The sequence below is a fragment of the Callospermophilus lateralis genome, chromosome 17 (genome assembly GCF_048772815.1).
Source record: "Callospermophilus lateralis isolate mCalLat2 chromosome 17, mCalLat2.hap1, whole genome shotgun sequence".
Taxonomy (NCBI): Eukaryota; Metazoa; Chordata; class Mammalia; order Rodentia; family Sciuridae; genus Callospermophilus; species Callospermophilus lateralis.
The window spans coordinates 44305376-44325315 of NC_135321.1; the positions used below are offsets into that span (position 1 = coordinate 44305376).

At 35.6% G+C, this 19940-nt stretch overlaps 1 protein-coding gene across 3 annotated transcripts in view; it reads left to right on the forward strand.

The window, feature by feature from the left end:
* Nucleotides 1–19940, forward strand: part of Znf521 (zinc finger protein 521) — a 271525-nt gene that overhangs the window by 19149 nt on the left and 232436 nt on the right. For all 3 annotated transcript variants that reach the window (XM_076837080.2, XM_076837078.2, XM_076837079.2), the window contains one exon: nt 10014–10193. Coding sequence is in view for 2 of the 3 variants with exons in the window: in XM_076837078.2 (XP_076693193.1) it covers nt 10014–10193 (180 nt within the window). In the remaining variant the exon portion in view is untranslated. The remainder of the gene's footprint in view (nt 1–10013; nt 10194–19940) is intronic.

A 19940-nucleotide genomic window follows, 5' to 3' on the forward strand; every position in this document is an offset into this window, starting at 1 on the left:
AGGTTGTCATTCTGTAGGAAAAAGTGCATTTTTAAAATGTAGATTTTGGAGAGATTGTTAAGACTAAAGAAAAAAATTAAACTCATATGGAAACTTAAGGATTTTTTTTTTTTTTGGTTCCAGGAAATGAAAAGTGCAGTTAAAAAGTTAAGAAATGATGTTTATATTTTCCTTTGTTTCAAATTCCTTAAAGAAAGTGTTACAGAAATGGTACTAAATCAATAATAATCCATTTTTATAGTTTATTTTTGGGCGTGTGGCTTTTCTTGTTTTGTGTAAGGCTGAAGGAACCTTAGACTTTCAGGGTTGTATATATTTTAAAATTTATTAGTCTAACTAGAAGAAGACAAAATGGATTTCTTTTTTTTTCAATTATACATAAATTTTCTTGTAGCTTGTAATAGCTCATAAGTCATAAATCACAGTCTCACTTTTTGCTATGATCTTTCATTGTATAAACATGTACCTTTATAGGATTTTCCTTTTTCCTTTTTTCTCTTTTGCTGAGTCATCATATTACCAAAGCAACTCTTTAGAAACTATGGTCTTATCTTCCTAAACAGGATCACTTACAAATGTGGGCTTTCTATTTGTATGTTAGCTGGGAACAAAAAGAAAAAAAACAAAAATATTTTTTTTTCCACTTGTTTTCAAATAATTATCCACTTTAATAGCAGTTTGATCTACAGTTTATTAAAGAACCACTTGGAGTTGCTGAAGGGGGGAAAAAAGAGTTTTCATGTTCCTGGAGGTTATGATTCTATAGTGGGAAATTAAATGCCCAAATGTTGTGTTTACTTGACAATCTTTAGACAAATCCAGTTATCCCTCTTTCAGATTTATCACTGCAATTAAGAGGAGGAGGAACAACAACAACTTCTTCTTCCTCCTCCTCCTCCTCCTCCTCTTCTTCTTCTTCTTTAAAAGAGGCAGTTACTAATAAAGATCATTGAATGATAATATTGGATTTTTGTGTATGTGTGTGAATCAGTTCTGTTATATTGTATAAGAACTGTTAAATTGCCAATGTTTCTTGTTAAAGAAAATCACTTCCCAAGCTAGGCTTTCAGTAATTGTTGAGATAGTTAACTTTTAAATGTTCCATTCAGAAATATTGTTGCAATTTGATCCACTGTGTCTAAGCTTGCTGAAGAATTAAGAAGTATTAGGGAGTATGGATCTCTCAAATACAAAGACTTCTTGCTCCAGATTTCCTTTGCTAGATGAAGTAACATTTCCTCACTCTGCTATTATAACAGAGCCTCTAGGTTTATTTGGCAAAGAGGAAATAACCAGACACTGTCCCAAACATCCAAACGTCTAAATCCTAGCTTCAAAGAGATTCACTTATAACTGTGGTTATCCTCGGAAGCATTTTTCAGTATATTTGGTCATTATTGAACTAATTTGTTTTCCTCCAAAGTGACTTTTTAACAGTTTTCAAATTACTTCACTGTAAAAGATCTAGAACTTGAATACCTGGATATTAAAAATATTTGTGTGTAATATTTTTCTTTATAGTACATGGAAGAAAGGGTCTTGAGGCTTGGTTTAAGAAAGAGCAAAGGAATATCAAAGTTGTTTTTTTTTTGCAGGAAGTTAGAGACTATGAAGTTCCAGTGTGTCACTGTTAAAGGTGAAAGCATCAGGTAGTTGGAGTAAAGTGTCAAGTCTGACAAGGGGAAAGGCTAATGCCAAATAACCTAAATCCAAAAATCATGACAACAAATAATATAATAAAACACTGTTCACTGTAAAACTATCTATAACACACTTTGGCAGGGCAACTTTTTCTTTATTAGTGATAAAAAAAAGAGATTTGGACTTTGTGTACCCATTTGAGTCTTCTTTTGTATGTTTGTCCTGATTCTTTGTGGTTTCTTATCATATTTCTTCTTTAAAAAGATTATTTATACACTTTAAATGAATATTTTAAAATATTTATTTGTGCTCTATGTTATTCTGTTTCTCTTTCTTTTTTATTAAGAAAAGAGGTTGATTTGGGCTCAATTTGGAGGCTGCAATTCTAAACAGCAAAGGAGGCTCTGGGGAGGGCACCCCTCAGCTGGCTTATATCATGGCAGGAGCACGTGTGTACCTCTGGGTAGGGTTTTATATTATTGAAAGTAGTGGTCTACCATCATTACTTGGTCTTATCAAAAGAATTGTGAACTGCATGTAAATTCATGTTAAATTACTTAAAATCTTGGTGAATAATTTTTAAAAGATGAAATACAAAAGACATATTAGAATTAGTATCTGTTTTAGTTTTCAGTTAAATTTTACATTTATTTTCTTTGGACTCATATGTGTGTGAAATAAAACTGAGGTAGAAGAAGACTCACTAAAGATCTCTTAAGTCCCAACCAATGTTCTTGGGGTCTGTGCAAAGCTCTTTTACTAGATTAAAATGTTAGTTGATGAGTTAGTTCTGTCCAGATTTTCTCCAACTTTGGCATTTTTTTTTTTTTTTGCCACCATTTAGGCAAGTAGGAAGATGAATAAAAGAAAAAAACGTGGGTGTGAGAGTAGCTAGAAATGTAAGTCATTAGCCTGGATGAATATACCTATTTTAAAACCAATACATCAAGTTCATCTCTAGGATTTCTCCACTAAACCTTATGCCTGGTAAATACTGATACAGGTTCACTTTCTTTTACCCATAGTCAGTCTAGATCCTGTTTCCATAGAGATTTTTAGACCCATTATTTCCTTTTTGCCACAGACATAGTTTCTCCTCTTCTTCTTTCCTGGCTTATGTTCTGTAGTAGTCTTCTGGCTTCCTGGTCTGGCCCTTGGTCATCTCATTCTCTCAATGACCAATGGAGCATCATTCTAAAATGTCAACTAGATCAATCACTTGCCTACTTAGAGTTCCTTGAAGACTTCTCATAGGGCTGAGGTTGGCACGTGAACATTCCACTCAGTGGTTCTTTCCAGATCTAGCCACTTTTCCAGCCTGATCTCTGTATTTCTCCCTTTCTTTGTACTCTATCCAGTGCCCCTCATTTGAGTGGCATAGAAGTACTTGCACTTCCTTAAAAGCCTGATGTTGCTTTATGCATTTGTGGCTTTGCTCATGTTTCCTAAGTTTGGAGAACTGTGTTCTGTTTGTCCTCAGTTCCATCTTTCCTTCAAAACTTAGAGCTGTTCTGCATTGGGTAAAACATTCCTGCCCTGATCTAGATGCCCCCCACCCCAAGCACTTGTCCCTTTTCCTGTACTCATTGATTTATTCATCTGCTTATCTCCCTGAATGAGAGTGCTTGCCAGGCCTGATCATGACATATGCAGAAGAATGATAAGTTTCAAATGGCAAACTTGGGTACATGAACAAAGTTACACAAGGCAGGAAAAACAGATTTGTAATTTCTAGTCACTCTAGGTTATCCCTGGATACCTTGAGGGTTGGAAGCATAGGTATCCCCAAACCTCTAACCTGCTTTGGATGAACTAGTTAGGAAACTAGAGCAGAATGCAGAGCTCTTTGGTTGGGGACCAGGTTCATCTTAGATTTTGTACCTCCAGGGTCTTAACCAAGTGTCTAATGCCTCATAGATGCCCAGTAAATATTTGCTTGCTGAAGTTGTGACAAGACAGCCATAGTGATTCAGTTTGAAGTTACATGATCTTAAAAGTAGGACTGTGTTACTAACTTCTCTTAATTTGAAAGTTGATGTGCTGAAGTTGCTTTCTTCTATTGGGTTTTTTTTTTTTTAACTTGATGATAAAGAGGGACCAAGTAGAAGACAGAGATTTGTGTGTAATTTTCTGATTGGAAGAGGAGAAACTTTTAATTTGATTCCAAAGTGTGCATGTGGGTCTGTTTTTTTTTTTTTTTTTAACCTCTCCCAAGGCTAATTTCTTTTCATTCGTATCCATCTGCAAGGAATTTCATTGTAGATGGAGAGTGGTAATAAATTTATGTTTGGTATCTTCTCCTTGATAATAGTGCATCTGTGATATTTCTCTTAGTCTTCAAGGACCTCAATAGGACCTGTAGAACAATCAAGGAAAACCACAGAAATTCTAACCTTTAACAGTGTGATTTTTGTAAATGTGGAGATAATTCATTCTGTCTCAGAAGATTTTGTAGACAAAGGAATGAACAAATAGATGAAAAAGGCTTTCCTTTCCTTCCTTCTATAAAACAGTGTAATCACTTTCAGAGAATACAGTGTTTAGGAAATAAACATTGCTGAGAAAGTGAGACAAGCATCTTCTTAACCTTGACTACATGCACTCTTTGGTTGGTGCATATCCAAGTCTCTACCTGGAATGATGTCTGTGTTCTAAGATGAGGCTGCAGCCCTTGGTGCTCATCACTAACCATCCCACTGTTTGCTTTTGTTTTTGTTTTGTTTTGTTTGTTTGTTTACCTTTTGTTGACAGTATGGGAAAAAAATGAGACAGCAGACCAGCAGGCAAGTGTGGGACAGACGGCTGCACAGTCTGGCAGTGCTGCAATCCTTCATTAGAGCCTGCTTGCCATTTTATAACAGTGTGCGATTTATTTTCCCTAAATCTGTTTTCATCTTATGGGATTTCAAGTTAGAATGCATATCTAGAGCCCAGAAAGCACAAAATAATGATCCCGCCCTTCGTTTTTTGTAAACTAGAAAGGCTTTCTGTTTCTCGTTAACTCTTTATAGCCTGAAGGTAACTTTTCCTCTGTTCTTAAAAAGTATAAAGAGAAACAGTGAATATGATTTGATGCATGTGTAGGGAAGAAGTATTTTAATTTATGCAGGTAGTCTTTGATTTTCTGTTCAGGGATGGGGCTTCTAAATATGTCAGTAAACCTACCTCTTTGGTTACTTGTACACATGTGAAATTTAAATACAACATTAGACAATTAATTATTTTTTGGTACAAGAAGGTTGTTGGTCTTACGTTGTTAGTCATTACTGTAGTGATTTGGGGGAGTTTGAGTATGGAATGCATTTGTATAAATCATTTGTTTACTTAACTAGCATAGAGTTCCTAAACATAAGACACAGGGTTTACTAAAAAACATTTTTAAAAGAAGATATCTTTACTTACTTTATAAAAGAACAGAACCCTTTTTCTGTCTTTACAGTTCCACTGGAAATGTGGTATTAAGCCCACTTTTTCTTCGATCTTTATTTTTTGTAGTTGTAGGTAATTAAGATCCAGGAGGTCATGGTCATCACAATAAAACCAATACTTGTTTCTTCAAAGCAGTAGGTATTTTTATTTGGTGGTTTCTTGAACTCACTTGGCACTGTGTTGGTTGATTTAAGATTGAATAATTCATGCCATGGTTGTTTAATTTGGTGAAAAGCTGGCCATGACCAGAGAACAAAATGTTAGGAAATGGTCCAGTTTTAAGTTTGCGTGTGTGTATAAGTGGAGTATTTTGGGTTCATTCATCTCTTGCCAACCTTAGTTGTTAAGTAATCTTCTTGCATTCATATTTACATCATCCTCAGAATCTTGTGTTTCTGCCACTCTCATAAAAACAGACTCTGTTGTTAAGGTAGGGCTTCATGCTTGAAATTAACCTGGAAAAACCTCATTTATATCTCCTGCAAGAAGGACTAGGGCCTGCACTATGCACTAGCTGCCAGAAGTTTTTATAGTAATACTTTGTATCTAGGCTCTGGCTCTTACCATTAAATGTGCTTTTTATAGAGTACCAAGTTATAAATGTAGTGCAGCTACGGCATATTAATCTTACTGCAGAGATTTAATGAGGCAGTTGTTTTGCGATGGACACTATTGGGAGCAGAGAGCGACAGAGTTTTACTTTACCACTGAGCTGCAGAAATATTCCTTGCCTGGTAATAATTATAACCACATGATCTCTTAGTTTTTCTTTCTTTTGCCAGTGCTTTTCCATGCAAAAGTGGCTTGGAAGGAGGTCTATTTCTAGGCAGTGAAATGGATTGGAAATTGGGCTGTTCTCTCAGTAGTCTGACATTTTAGCTTTGATCAGGCATGGGATCCTTGTTGCAAAGAGAGAAATATGTAAGATGAGTTTCAAGAATACAGATAGTCTTTGCCAGTCCACTGAGATGGCTTTTAGATATTCATTACTTTTACTTGACTTTTATATAGGTTATAAAAAGTAAATGTGGTGAAACCTCATTTTTACATGGACAGAATAGAATTTCTGCTGGTTGGCCTTAAACTGATCCCACACTTGAAATTAATTGAAGTCCATGGGTTTATTGCCTCCAACACTTTTAAGCCAGTGCAATTCTTCATTTTCCCCAAAGTTGTAATTTTATTAAACCAAGTTAAAGCAATAACAATCCTTATGAAGAGGAGGATGAGAAGAAGGAAAGAACTACCTGCCAGAGAACATAATAAGAGGAAAATCATACCTCTTTTAAATTCTCATTTGTAGGTAGTGTTAACAGAATTGGAAACAGAGTGTTGCCATGTATTTTAGTAATAATAATAATTGTGTCTGTATTCCAAAATTCAGCCTTTGATTCACATCAGAACACTGTAAATCCAGTGTTTCATGGCACCCTTTGGAAGGGGTGAGCTGGAAAGTTGGTTGAGCAGGTGAGATCATTTGTGATGGATGCAAAATGCCTGAGCTGCATCATTTAGGGCAGGGGAGAGTGTACTGCTTGCAGCCAAGACGCGCTTTGCAGCTGCCCTGTAGGGGGTATGGGGATATTTTAAAATATTGCCCTTTGAGTGGGTTTACAGCCAACAATGTAGTTGGAAGAACAATTGTCCTTCTTGCAGTGGTGCTGGGGGCAGGGCATTACTTACAGGCATGGACCTTGTATTTATAACCCCTTAGGTTGAAGTCAGAGGTTTGAATGGCTAGCAGAGTAATACAATTATTTTTTATGATTGGATCTCAAAGGACTTTATAAAAACTACATCACTAAGGCCATGTGCAATTACTGAAGTGTAGCCACCTGTGGGAAAGAAATGGTTGACAATGTAAGCTTTCTAGAATCTTCCTACATCAACTGGCATTAGGAACGGAAACCCCTAACATAAATAAACACATCTTTCGAATGGGCAAGAAAGAATTTCTCCTGAAAGTGAAGGCTGGAAAAACTCTTCTTACAAGGAGAGAGACTGAGATTCTAGTACTCATTACACTAAGGCATCATAGGCTATAATCGAACCCACCTCCCAGAGGGTCCCGCTTAAGTGTTGACCTAAAAACAAATTCGCCAGTTGGCTGGAGCATGCATCCTAAAGTTGCAGCAGAAGTGAATAAGCTTGACTGACTTCAGTCCCCAAAGGGTTCTATCTGTAAATGCAGAAGTGGAAGCAAAAACATTTTTATTAGTGTTAAAATGACCCTCATTCTAATAACTAGCCATAGTGTCAGAAGCATGGGCTGGGTCACTTTTCAGCTTTTAAGAACGAAAGCATCACACATTCATATTTGTTTGGTATTTTTGATATTAGATTGTGTAAAGTGCTCATATTCTTGAATAATAAGAAAGGTGAGTTTTTTTTTTATCATTTTTGTCTGCATACTACTTAAAGTATTCCGAGAATCTCCTTATTTAAAAACAAACAGGTCTGCAAACTTGATGTGTAGCATTTAAATAATCATATTAAAATTCAAACCTAACACTCACATTTCCCTGAGTGCTGTCAGTTTTTTGAGAAACTGGAAACTCATGCTAAACAACCAAGAATATTCAGAGTGTGCCTGCTGCTTCCCAACAAGTATTTAGTGGCATGGGGGACACTTAGCTATAGTGGGGACAGTTATTTATTTTCTTGAATTGCTCTCTAGTTTGGCAGTATTTTACCACTTGGCTTTAGTTTTTGGAACATCTTTGGACCATTACCCATTGTTGTGTCTGTAGCTTTAGATGAAGCATTTAAAAGCATTCAGGAAACTAAAATGCGATGGGTCTTATAGTGTCAATTTTGGAAAATGTAGATGGTTTTTAATTTGGAGGTAACTAGTCTATTCTTGTTTGCAGAAAAAATACTAATAAAGGACTTTTTAAGGATCTCTCTCTCTCTCTCTCTCTCTCTCTCTCTCTCTTTCTTTTCCTTCCTCCTCAAAAACCATCACTAAATAATATTTACTAAGCCCTCACCTGGAGACGGTTCTGTGCTGGGCAAAGTACAAGACAAACGAAAAAGATCCCATGATTGCTCCCCCAGGACCAAGCAGTCTGAATCCCAGTATATTGAAATGGGCACTGTGTAGAGCGTTGAGATAATAATTTTCCAGATGGCAAATCAACCCAAATTACCAATTTACTTAAATACTATGTTTAAAAAAAAAAACAACAGCAGCAAACAAAACTACTTTCTCTTTGAGATGAGAATTCTGCTTTTTTCCTGAACCTGAGAGATGGTTATATATGATGAAATGTGTTAATTTTGGCATATTAATCACTTGAAGGGTGGTGATAGAGTTAAGTCCATTGCAGATGCAAAGAAAGACTTTGGAACAACTGCCAGCCACACACAGAAAAAGGTGTATAAGGGACTTGTAGAAGTTGGGTTCCTGGAAGCATGTTCAGAGGTGTGTTACATGCACTTTCAAACAGCAGAATGAAGAAGGGTGGTAGCATGTATGAACTCTTCTCTAAAATACTTGACTGTTTTTGAACAGTCATTTTGAACATAACATTTCAAATATTCAATGAAACATTTAAAATATTAAACATATTTTTTATTTAAAGCATCAAATGTATTATAGTTATACTAAAATTAGTATTACTGTCCTATTGTGAAACAGGACTATAGATAATGCTTTGTATATTTTTTAGGTATCTTGATATAACTTTTTTGTAACTGTGGCATTGATTAGTCAGGGTCTTGTAGAAAATAGAAGTCTCTAGTTAGAGTTGAAATATAACTTATTTCTGACTTTGGATAACTTTTTACAATTAGAAATTAGTATCTCAGAAATTAAGTCACTGATTATATTATTCTAATTTCTCCTGGAGAGAGACATACTCTTTCTCCCTCCCTCTCCACCTCTTCTCTTACCCACCTCCACTCTGTTCCCGCAGAGGATCATAGGCATCAGGGTTTGGGAGCCGGGATACTTCTCCAGAATGAGTCAAAGGGCAGCATAAATAATACAAAGTATTTACTGAGGGCTGGCCATGTTGCTCAGGGGTACAGTGCTTGCCTCTCACATGTAAGGTGCTGGGTTCAGTCCCCAGCGCTGCACAAGCAACAACAAAAGAAGTATTTTTTGAGCCCTAAGTAAAAGCTTTAGATATGCTTTACCCTTTTATTTCGCCTGCTGTTTGTGTATCATTCTTAGAGTTAAAATGGAACTATATTTAGTTTTCACAACATTTAGCTTTTCAACATTGATAATGCCAATTCAAGTTGCTGATTTGATTATGATTCATAATTGCTCTTCCTATGTTTTCTTTTTTCCTCATAATTTTAAAAACAAAAGACATACTGATATATTTACACTTGAGTTTGTGTTTGAAAGAATGTTTTTCTGTGTGGTACAGCTTGTTTTGCTATTGCCTTCTAACAAATAATGGAGCAACTGTGTGTTTTGACCAATTTATAAGTAAAGGTCAATTTTGTGCCTATGGTAATTAGCTTAGCTTAGTCTAGACTTTTATGTAATTCTGGTAATTTCCCATGAAGAGTATATTTAACAGAAAAGAAGTTCATTCTTAAGTACAGTGTTCCCCCCACCCCTTTGCATTGGAGACTGTTTAATTTTAATTTTAGAAGTGATTTATCTTTCTCTTTTAAGAAAAAGCTCCTAAAAGGCTGTGGAAAAAAATGACAAAGTTAATCTTATGGGTGGACAGGTTATTTGAAGGGAGAGGTAGGAAAAGGGGCTGCAGAGTGGGGAAAAAGGAAGAACTCCTTTAATCATCAAAAACTGACAAATTTTAGGGAAGGTTCACTTTTGATCCTTCTGTAATAAAATCTGCAATGAAACCCTCCTACTGCAGCTTCAAGGAAAATGGTGTTTCTGTTTTTGGCAGCAAGAAGATTAAATGTTACTTTAAAAGAACCTGTCTTTAAACCCCATACTTACAGTCTTGGTTTTCTTTCAGACCCCAACTGTAAACTTGAAGACAAGACTGAAGATGGAGAGGCAATAGATTGTAAGAAGAGGCCGGAAGACGGGGAGGAGTTGGAAGACGAAGCTGTGCACAGCTGCGACAGTTGCCTCCAGGTGTTTGAATCACTGAGCGATATCACAGAACACAAGATTAATCAATGTCAGCTGACAGGTAAACAATACTTAGTGCTTCTTGTCTTCTCAGACTGTTCTATTTTTGATTTTTTTCTGTTTATTCCTCTATGTGATTTTTCTCTTCCAATTATTTTACTCCTATACTTGAAATCTAGGTAAGTCTAAAGGTGCTTTTGCCAGAATTTCAAGATGGTTATTTGAGGCAACCCCAGTATTAAAGTCCTTTTTAGGTTTTGAATTACAACCACCTAGATTTTAATAGCTAGTGGATAGTGAATATGCTTTCTTTTTCTTTTACCTTCTTTTCTTTTCTTTCTTTCTTTTTTTTAAATGCAGTGATACCATGCAGGAAGAATGTAATATTAAATGACTGAAATAAAGTTTTTTAAAAAGCTTTTTGAACATTTTTCTAAAGAAATTTAGCATGCCTTTGCTTATTTGCTTCAATGTTGTCTCCTCGAGGAAATATCTCAGTCCCTCTCTGTCTGAATTTGTGTCTCCATAAAATCTGACACTTAGGCTTATTTTTTGGTGCTAGAAATTGAACTCATAGTTTCACACATGTGAGCACATTATGACTAGGCTATGTCCTCAGCCCTTGATACCACAGTCTTCACTGAATGCATTCACTTTTCTAACTCCCTCATTGGACTGAGAACTCATGGCCAGCTGGAAATGTATTCATTGCTGCATTTTCTGAGTCTAGCACAGTGCTTGGCCTATAGCAGGTACTCACTAAGGCCTGCAGGCTTTCTGATATGCAGTTCATTGGAAGAGTCAGGTTTAGAATCGCATGAAGAATAGTATGTTTGATGTAATGACTAAATGAAACTGAAATTCAATTTGTTGAATATCAACCCTTTTTAAAAATCATTGCCTTGGATTCTGCATCCATCAATTTAATGAAGTATAGAACAAAAATACTTGAGAAAACAAAAAGCATCTGTCCTGATCAAGTTCAGACTTTTGTTATTCTTCCCTCCATAGTACAGTGTAACAACTCTTTATGAATCATATGCATTGTATTAGGTATTATAAGTAATAGAGATGATTTAAAGTATGCAGGAAGATGTGTGTAGATAATTCTATGCAAATTATTCTGTAAATTCTATGCCATTTCTTATAAGAGACTGAACGTCCATGAGCTTTAATATCCTCTGGGTGGGGGGGGGTCCTAGAGCCAAATGGATACCAAGAGGATGACTGGATATCCTACAAGTATGCTTCTGTGCTTGGGTGAGATTGTTAGATAGATATCTATTTTTTATACTTGTTTTTGTCTTCTTATTTGAAGTTGAGATCACTGTGTGTGTGTGTGTGTGTGTGTGTGTGTGTGTGTGTCTGTCTCTTATTTTCCTAGCACAGATCTTTCTTCAATTAACTGTGTATAGGAAGTAAATTTACTAGACAAATGGTTCTCCAGCTCTTTTTCACAGATATATTTTTGTAAGATTTTAATGGGTATTCCATTTTAACAAGGTTCCTGAACAGATTATTGTGGAAATATTGGAATTAAGTCCAGTTAAATAGGATCCTTTATTAACATGTATTGTGGCTATAATGTATATGTGTACCACTCCTCCGCTTGGCTCTTCAAGAAGGAATTATAGTGAGCAAGTTTATAATATCATGGAATATTCCTTTTGAAAAGTTCATTATAATTTTTTTGGAATAATACATATTGGCCATGTAAATATTTTTAGTAGAGCTTATGTATTTTTTTGTGGGGGTAACTTATTTTGATATAAATGCTAACTGTAAAAACTTATATAAATAATATTATTCACATATATTATTTATCTGGTTCAGCAATTACTTACATTTTGTCTCATTTTCCATTTATATACTTCCTCCCTCTCCCTCCTTTCTCTCCTCCCTTTCTTTTGTTATCAGTTGAAGAAAGTTTCAAGATATCTTCCCTACTTCCACAAGTTCATCCTTTGTATTTCCAATGAACAGATACATTAACCTATATCACTGCAGTATGTTTACCAAAATCAAGGAAGTTTCATGTTTAACACTGATAGATACTATTGTTTAATTTACAAATTATATTTAAGTTTAAGTATTAAGTGAAATTAAATTATGTCTGAACCTGTCCTTGATGGTTTATTCCCACCTATGCAGGATTTGGAATTATGCATGACAATAAAATGTCATTTAATCTGGAATAGCCTCTTAGCCTTTCTTTGTCTTTCTTAATCAGGGCATTTTTGAAGAACACCTGCATTTACTTTCTAGAATACCTATCAGTTTGGTTGCCTGATGTCTCTTCATTATTATATTCAGGTTATATACTTGTAACAGGGACACCAAAGTGATTCCGTCTCCTTAGTACAGCAGGAAGTACATGATGTTGGTTTTTTCAAAAGTTGGTAATGTTAATCCTGAATACTTGTTTAAGTGGTGTCTGCCAACCTTCTCCAATGTCAAGTTATCATTCCCTTTGTATACAGCACAAAGATACTTTATGAGAACATACTTTGATGCTATGTAAATATCCCCAACTTCATAAAGCTTTCACCCACATTTTTCGTATCCATTGTAATTCCATGATTTCTGTTGTTAGTTGGCCTGCTGCAATTTCCTTTCTTATTCATTTGTTCTTAATTTATTCATATCACTGTGGAATCTTGCATTTTTATTGATTCAGTAGGTCATAATTCATTAGTATCAATATTTTGATTCTTGCTTTAGTCTTTGTCAATGGGTGTACATTCAAACTGCATCTTGTGTCTGTTTATCGTTTCCCCCATTATTTAACAAATGCTTTAGGTCATCATGTGTTGTTTTTTTTTTCCTTGTCCTTGTTCTGTGATCAGCCCTTTAAAAAAATGCTTTGTTTTGTTTTCTTTGTTTGTTTGTTTATTTATGGAGCCCTGGTTCATTTAAGAATACAAGGTAGTTATATGTAAAGATATGAGTACTTTATTAATACACTCATTGCTACAAGTATACCATTGTCTATAGACCTCTTAGCTAGCAGAACTAGAAAATGTATGTGCATACTTAATATAAGATATATAATATACACATAATATAGTTGGCAAAATTTACACATGTGTAAGTATATACACACGCGTATTTCTGCCCTGTGTTCATGTTGATATCTCCAATCCAATCCAATATCTTGGATACATCATACCTAGACTATTTCTCTTCTATATTGGAATCTGCCTTCTGTAATAGACAAAAACCTGATTACCATCATCTTCCAAGTGTTTAGTCATTTGCTAGAACCTAGAATACACAGTAAGTAGTTTCAAAACTGCTAACTCATACAACCAAAGAAAGCAAACCAGCTACTAGAGTTCAATATTGTTTATAATTTGAAATGCTATAAATTTTAATGCCACATTTAGTGAAATTAATAAGTATGTAACAATGAACTTTGGCAAAATGCATAAACCCATGTCACACATTCCTTTTTAGATATAATTTTTTTTACACCCTAGAAGTTTCCACATATTCCTCACTGATCAATAATTCTGCATCAAAACTAACCAGTTTCTAAGTTCTTAAGCCATAGATTTGTTTTACCTGTTATACATGGGATCATAAACTGTGATTTCTTTCCCAGCTTCTTTGTTTTGGCATGTCAGTGAGATTTCTTCATGTTGTTGTGTATCTACATAGTATCTTTTTCTTTTTGTTTGGAGACCAATTCTTGCATAGTTGCCCAGGCCAGCCTCATACTCCAGAACCTCCCATCTCAGCCTCCCAAGTATCTGGGATTACGGGCATGTGTTACTCTGCTTGGCATAGTAGTATGTGGCTTTTTCTTGCTGAGTAGTATTCAGCATGAATGAATACTACTACTGCTCCTTTATGAATTTGCCAGTTTGTTTTCTGTTCTCTTGTTGATGGACATTTTGGTTATTTTTAGTTTTTGGCTATTATGAATCAAGTTTTTATATAGATATTTTTGTGGACATGTATTTTATTTCTCTTGGATTGAGAACATAGGTGTAGAATTGCTGAGTCTCTGAGAGAGTGAATGGGGGTAGGATACTTTTGTCTGTATGAAAAACTTCCAAACCCGTTCCCAAAATGGTTGTAACCTTTTACACTCTCACCAGCAGTATGTCAGAGTTCTAGTGCTTGTATGTCCTCGCTACATTGTCCATCTGTTAAATGTTGGCATCCTGTTGGGTGTGTATTGATATTCTTTGTGGATATTTACATTTTCTGACTCATACACATTTAATTGACTTGATTTAACGCCTGCTTTCATCGAAATGTTTTATTGAGAAAACTCTATTAAATGTAGATTAATAAGATATTCATTGTCTCATGGTACAGTTTTCCTTAATTGGGCTGGCCGGGACTTTAAAGGAAGCTTTACTAAGGTAGAATCAACACTCATGTTAGGGTCGAGTCATAGGAACTAGAGCCTGTGAACCCAAGTGACCTGCTCCGTGTACACTAAGCTAGCAAGAAATCTTATCCAAGGGAAGTATGGGTCTTTTCTTATGTTTAGGGTTACTTTATTTTTTATTTTTGTTAATTTATTAAATTTTGTGGTACTGGAACTAGAACCCAGGACCCCATACATGCTAGGTGAGCTATACCCTCAGCCTTAGGCTATGTTAAGATTCAAATAATTTAATAAAACCAAACTTCAAGTTCCATTTAGTGTTTAGTTTTTGTGGAGTGCCCACCTCAGCATTCTCTCTTCAGCCCTAGGAAGTAGAACAGAAGCGAGAGGCATTATTTCTGTCTCATACAACTTAAATAATATCTGTGCAGTAAAAGTAGGATTTTCTGCACATAGTGGGGTGAAGGTAACATTTATGGGGTAATAATTGTTTTCTTAAAAAATACCCAATAAAATATTTGGTTTATTTTTATCTTAAGCTTTCTAAAAGCAGGGCAGCTGTCCTGTGCTCACATAACCATCGCATTTTAACCAAATGTAGGCAAACAAAGACAACAAGTCAGGAAAGAGTGAATCTGAAGAGCCTGGAGCCTGTTTGCTGTTATTCAGGACGATTTTGGGGGTGAAGATAGATTTAGGAGGCAAAGCCAAAGTGGAAGGTGGGGAGAGAGCAAAAAGGCTGGGGGCAGGGAGAAAACTGGGAGTTGTTCACATTTGTTGAAGGTGTTAAAGTTGAAATTTAAATTGGCTGAGGAATTCTGATCTGGAAAAGACGAAGGACACTTGGAAGCATTTTAATTTGAAAAAAGTCAGAAGATGCACCTGTAATCCCAGCAGCTTGGGAGGCTGAGGCAGGAGGATCGAGAGTGTGAAGCCAGCCTCAGCAAAAGCGAGGCGCTAAATAAGACCTTGTCTCTAAATAAAATACAAAATAGGGCTGGGGATGTGGCTCAGCAATCTAGTGCCCCTGAGTTCAATCCCAGGTACCCAAAAAAAAAAAAAAAAAAAAAAAAAGTCAGGAGTTGTCTGCCTTCTCCTTGGTTCATACCTTCTTAGTATAAGCAGGTAGGACAGGACTGGCTCCTGGCATTTGCTGCCTCCTGCTTCAGTTGACTGTCTTGGTACTGGTTTTGTTTTCTCTTTTTCCTTTCAACTGACTAGATGCTGTATTTATCAAAGGAGGGCCTTTGTATTTGTATTTGTTTTCTCCCCCTCCCTTGATTTTATTCTTTCTATATTTTATTGTTCTTTCCATTCCTTCTACCTTTATCTGGCCCATTTGTATCTTTGTAAATTTGCCTCTGGTTCTTGTACACTCTCTAAGATTCTTAACTTCCTTATATTCCTCCCCAGTCTTTCTCCTTATGTGTTTCATAGACTTTTTTTTTTTTTTTGCAGTGCTAGGGATGGGACCCAGGGCCTCATGAATACTAAGCACATTCTCTACCACTGAGCTATATCCCCCGACGTGTCATAGATTATTCCACACTTTTTCATCATGTTCTTTGATCCTTGTGGCTTCCCTTCTGTTAATCTTGTAATTTTTTACCTAGATGTTTGACTTTACTCAGTTTGAGAATAATTCGTATGAAGAAAGAGGGAATTCTGAGAACCGGATGGTTAATTATAGAGTAGAATTTGAAGAGAAAGAAGCCTTGCAACTGGTTGATTTGCAAATAACAGAAAACAGGTATTCCATTGTCTGATGCCTGTGGGGTTACTCAGTGTGGTTCTGCTCTGAGAAGGCCACAGAAACCCTGCCTGGGTTCTTCCTCTTGGTAACTTCAGAGCTAATCATTTGGTGACTTTTCTCCCCAAGGATGATGCACATTCCTTCTAGAGTCTGACTCAAGGAAAACAGATTTATTTCACACCAGAAAACTTGAAATCCTGGGACAGTCTTGCCAAATGACCAAGCTAGGCCTTGGAAGATGAAGGTCAAATGTAGAATAAGACGGTCAATTCTAGTCTCAGACTTGAAAGTGAACTTGAAGATTAGGACTATTCCAGGTCATGAGTCAATATAAGTATAGACAGGATCCAGCGAGGGTTGTAAGAATAGAGAGTAAGGATGTCACTCACATAGTTCATGGAGTCTATCTCTGAGGGGTATTCTGGAATGTGAATACTGTTCTGGATAAGCATCCTTGATATCAGAAAGGACAAAATAACCCCTAAAGCTAGCAGGGGACAAGGTAACTTGCAGATGAGTTCTGTCATCTTTGTCTCATGGTACAGTTTTCCTCTAGTCCACAATCCAGCACGTGTGAATAGATTACATCTTGTCCTTGCTTGAAGGAATGGGGGGAAAGGTGGAGGAAAAAATTAAATCCCACTCTTCAGTTGTAGCTGTAGATGGAAACCACCTGCCTGGCCCTGGCCTTGCTGTCTTTTTCCTGGAGGCTGGGAAAGGAGGGGAATCAACACTCTAATGCTGTTGGGACTCTCTGATGCAGAAGACAGATTATCAAAATATATATTTAAAGAAGGAAAAGCACAGAGAACCTCTCATTTTACTAATCCACAAACCCTATCATTTCTTGCCAATTCCCTCAGGGGGTGGGGAGGGCTAGAAGCCAGAGGGGTCTCATCACACTTCTCAACAAAGATTTAATAGCAGGGTGCTATGGGGAAGGCTGAGATTACTGAGACTTTATTATGCTTACAAAACTGAGTAAGAACCCAGCATTGTAAATCATCAAAACTAAGCTACACTTAACAGGATAAATGTGTAAAGTGCGTTTAGTAATGCAGGATGCTTGTTCTGAGTCATTTTTCTCTCTCTCCTGCTAATTTGAAAACTTGAGTTGTCTGTTAAGTGTTCTTTCACATCATTAATGTGAATTGCTTGGGTGTAAATGCAGAAAACACTAAATGGTGTTGTATTAGTTTTAACCCACTGCCCACCGTACTGTTGATGTTGGGTAGGTGGAAGTGGTAGTAAATCTGCCCTTGTTTGGGGGAATGTGTTTGCAGATCAGATTTATAAAGCCCTAACCAAATTCATGTCTTTTCTTTTTTTTTTTTTTTTTTTACAAAATTTACAAATATTGTGGTTTTGAGGAAAATTAACTGATTTGATGAGTGAATGCTGTACATCAATATAGGGTAGTATGTTCACTAAATTTCATTTTGAAAGTTAGGATACTGCCTGGAAGCTTCACATTTTTTTTTTTTTTATGAATTGAAATCTTAAGGTGTTTGCAATATTATGATCATTATTATTTTTTAGCCAAATATTTTTTTTAAAAAGTGAAAGCGAGTATATATTTGTTGTATGGTTGTGGTAAATTAAAGGTTCCACTGGACAGTAGTACTCTGAGAGCTAGTTCTATTGGCAGTGGGAATATGATAAATAAATGTGTTACAGAATGAAGTTTTTTTTTTCTTTTTTGTACTAGGGATTATAATAAATCCAGGGTTGCTTAACCACTGAGCCACAACCCCAGCTCTCTTTTTATTTTGAGACAGGGTCTCTCTCCCTGAGTTGCTTAGGGCCTCACTAAATTGCCGAGGCTGGCCTTGAACTTGTGATGCTTCTGCCTCAGCCTCCTGAGCTGCTGGAATTATAGGTGTGCACCAATGCACTGGCTTGAAGTAACATTTTTGTAGAAGCATATTGAAACTGCTTTTAGAGCTTATTTTTGCTGTTTTTCTTATCATTATTAGTTGAAATAAATTACGTGAAATAAATGTGATATTTTGATATTTTTAGTTTATATTAGGCTTAAGGCAGTATAAGTTGTATTTGTAGATGTATATATTAACTTCTATATTAATTCATTATTCATATTTTATTAATAATTTACATATTAATTATTTCTATATTAATTAAGTACTATCAATGTCACTTCACCATTTCTCTTCAATTTGATTTCTTTGGGTTCTACCTAAAATATTTCTAAGTGTTAGCTTACTTCATTTTCCATATCTCTCTAAGCCTCCCAAATACAGTTTCATGGCCTTTGTAGATCCCATTTCCTACCCCATTTACCTCATGAATCTTAGTTTTTAAATTGATGGCTTCTAAATATTTTTGATAAAAAATTTGGCATGTGCTTTCATAATATGTATTTATTAATTCATTATATAGGTATAGGTATTGTATGGCATTAAAAAGGAAAGAAAAATTAGATAAGGATGAGCTGTACACAGGTTTTAAATAATTTTGATCTTTCATTTATTTTTAAAATTCATTTTAATGACTGTTAAAATTGAAAAAGATATCTCCCAAAACTAACAAAGAGAGAACTTGTGATATATTTCTCCACAAGGTATATCATTGTCAGTAGTGGATTTAAGCCCATATTTCAATAACTTTCCTAATAATCTCAATTTTGTTTGCAAACTTTAGGTCAGCTCTGATTAAATTAATTCTTTTTGCTCCCTCTTTCAAACTCTGGTTAACAAAGAGCTTTTACTAGAAGTAAAAAAACTAGATGTGCCATTTTCTTGTTGATTACTTGTGCTTGACTGCCAATGTCCTGCAATTTTCTTGCAGAAAACTTTTAAAATCATTGTCGAAATTTGAGGACTTTGTGTGAATGAGATTAGTTAAAATTACATGGGATTATCCCTGAATAATTTTGTGGGGCATGGTTCACAGTACTATTAGGAGATGTGATACAAGTGATTCAGAGAGGGAGGACACTAGCTACCTGGAGCAGTATTTCTCTGCTCTCAGGAGGAAGGTCTGATTTGTCCTGGGATGCCTATGTATGACCCCTTTCTGATTAGTTGCTAAATATTCAGAGTATCCTGTCTACCCTATGATAATGTACTCTATTTTTCAGAGATCCACTGCTTTTGTCTATCAGTTACTTCACCAAATCTCTGCCGCTCTCAGTTTTAGAGAAAGGGCTGGGTGTGTCAGTATCTTCATCTCCCAGAGTTATGACTAAGTTTTTCTATGCATTTACCAAGGAAGAGTAATCTCCCATAATTGGTTTTAACCTCTGAGTTGTCAACTGAATGATCTCCCTTTTCCAGCTTGGAGAAAGGGGTCAGTTCAAGCATTGCCTGCTATAAAAGCTTTATTATTTCCACAGTGATTTTGCTGTAACAGAATTTCTTAATGTTGGTACCTGGCCTGCTATTTTTCTTTTTGATAGACTTGTGAAATGCTCTACTAAAATGTGGATGTAGAATAATCATTTTTAGGTTCATTATTTTCTCAAAGCTCTTTGAATGCTTTTGGGTAAAGTAATTGGGATTTATAAAAGTGCTGTACTGGAGAGTTCTGTTTTTTCATTACGAATGATGAGCTATTACACTTATTAGTTTATCATAATTAAATGATTTAAATATTAAAAGGGTATCTTAAAGAAATATTTATCTATATTTTTGATGTCCATCTTTTAATTAGGTACTTTTTCTCGCAGTCTGCTTTAATAACTTATAAATCAC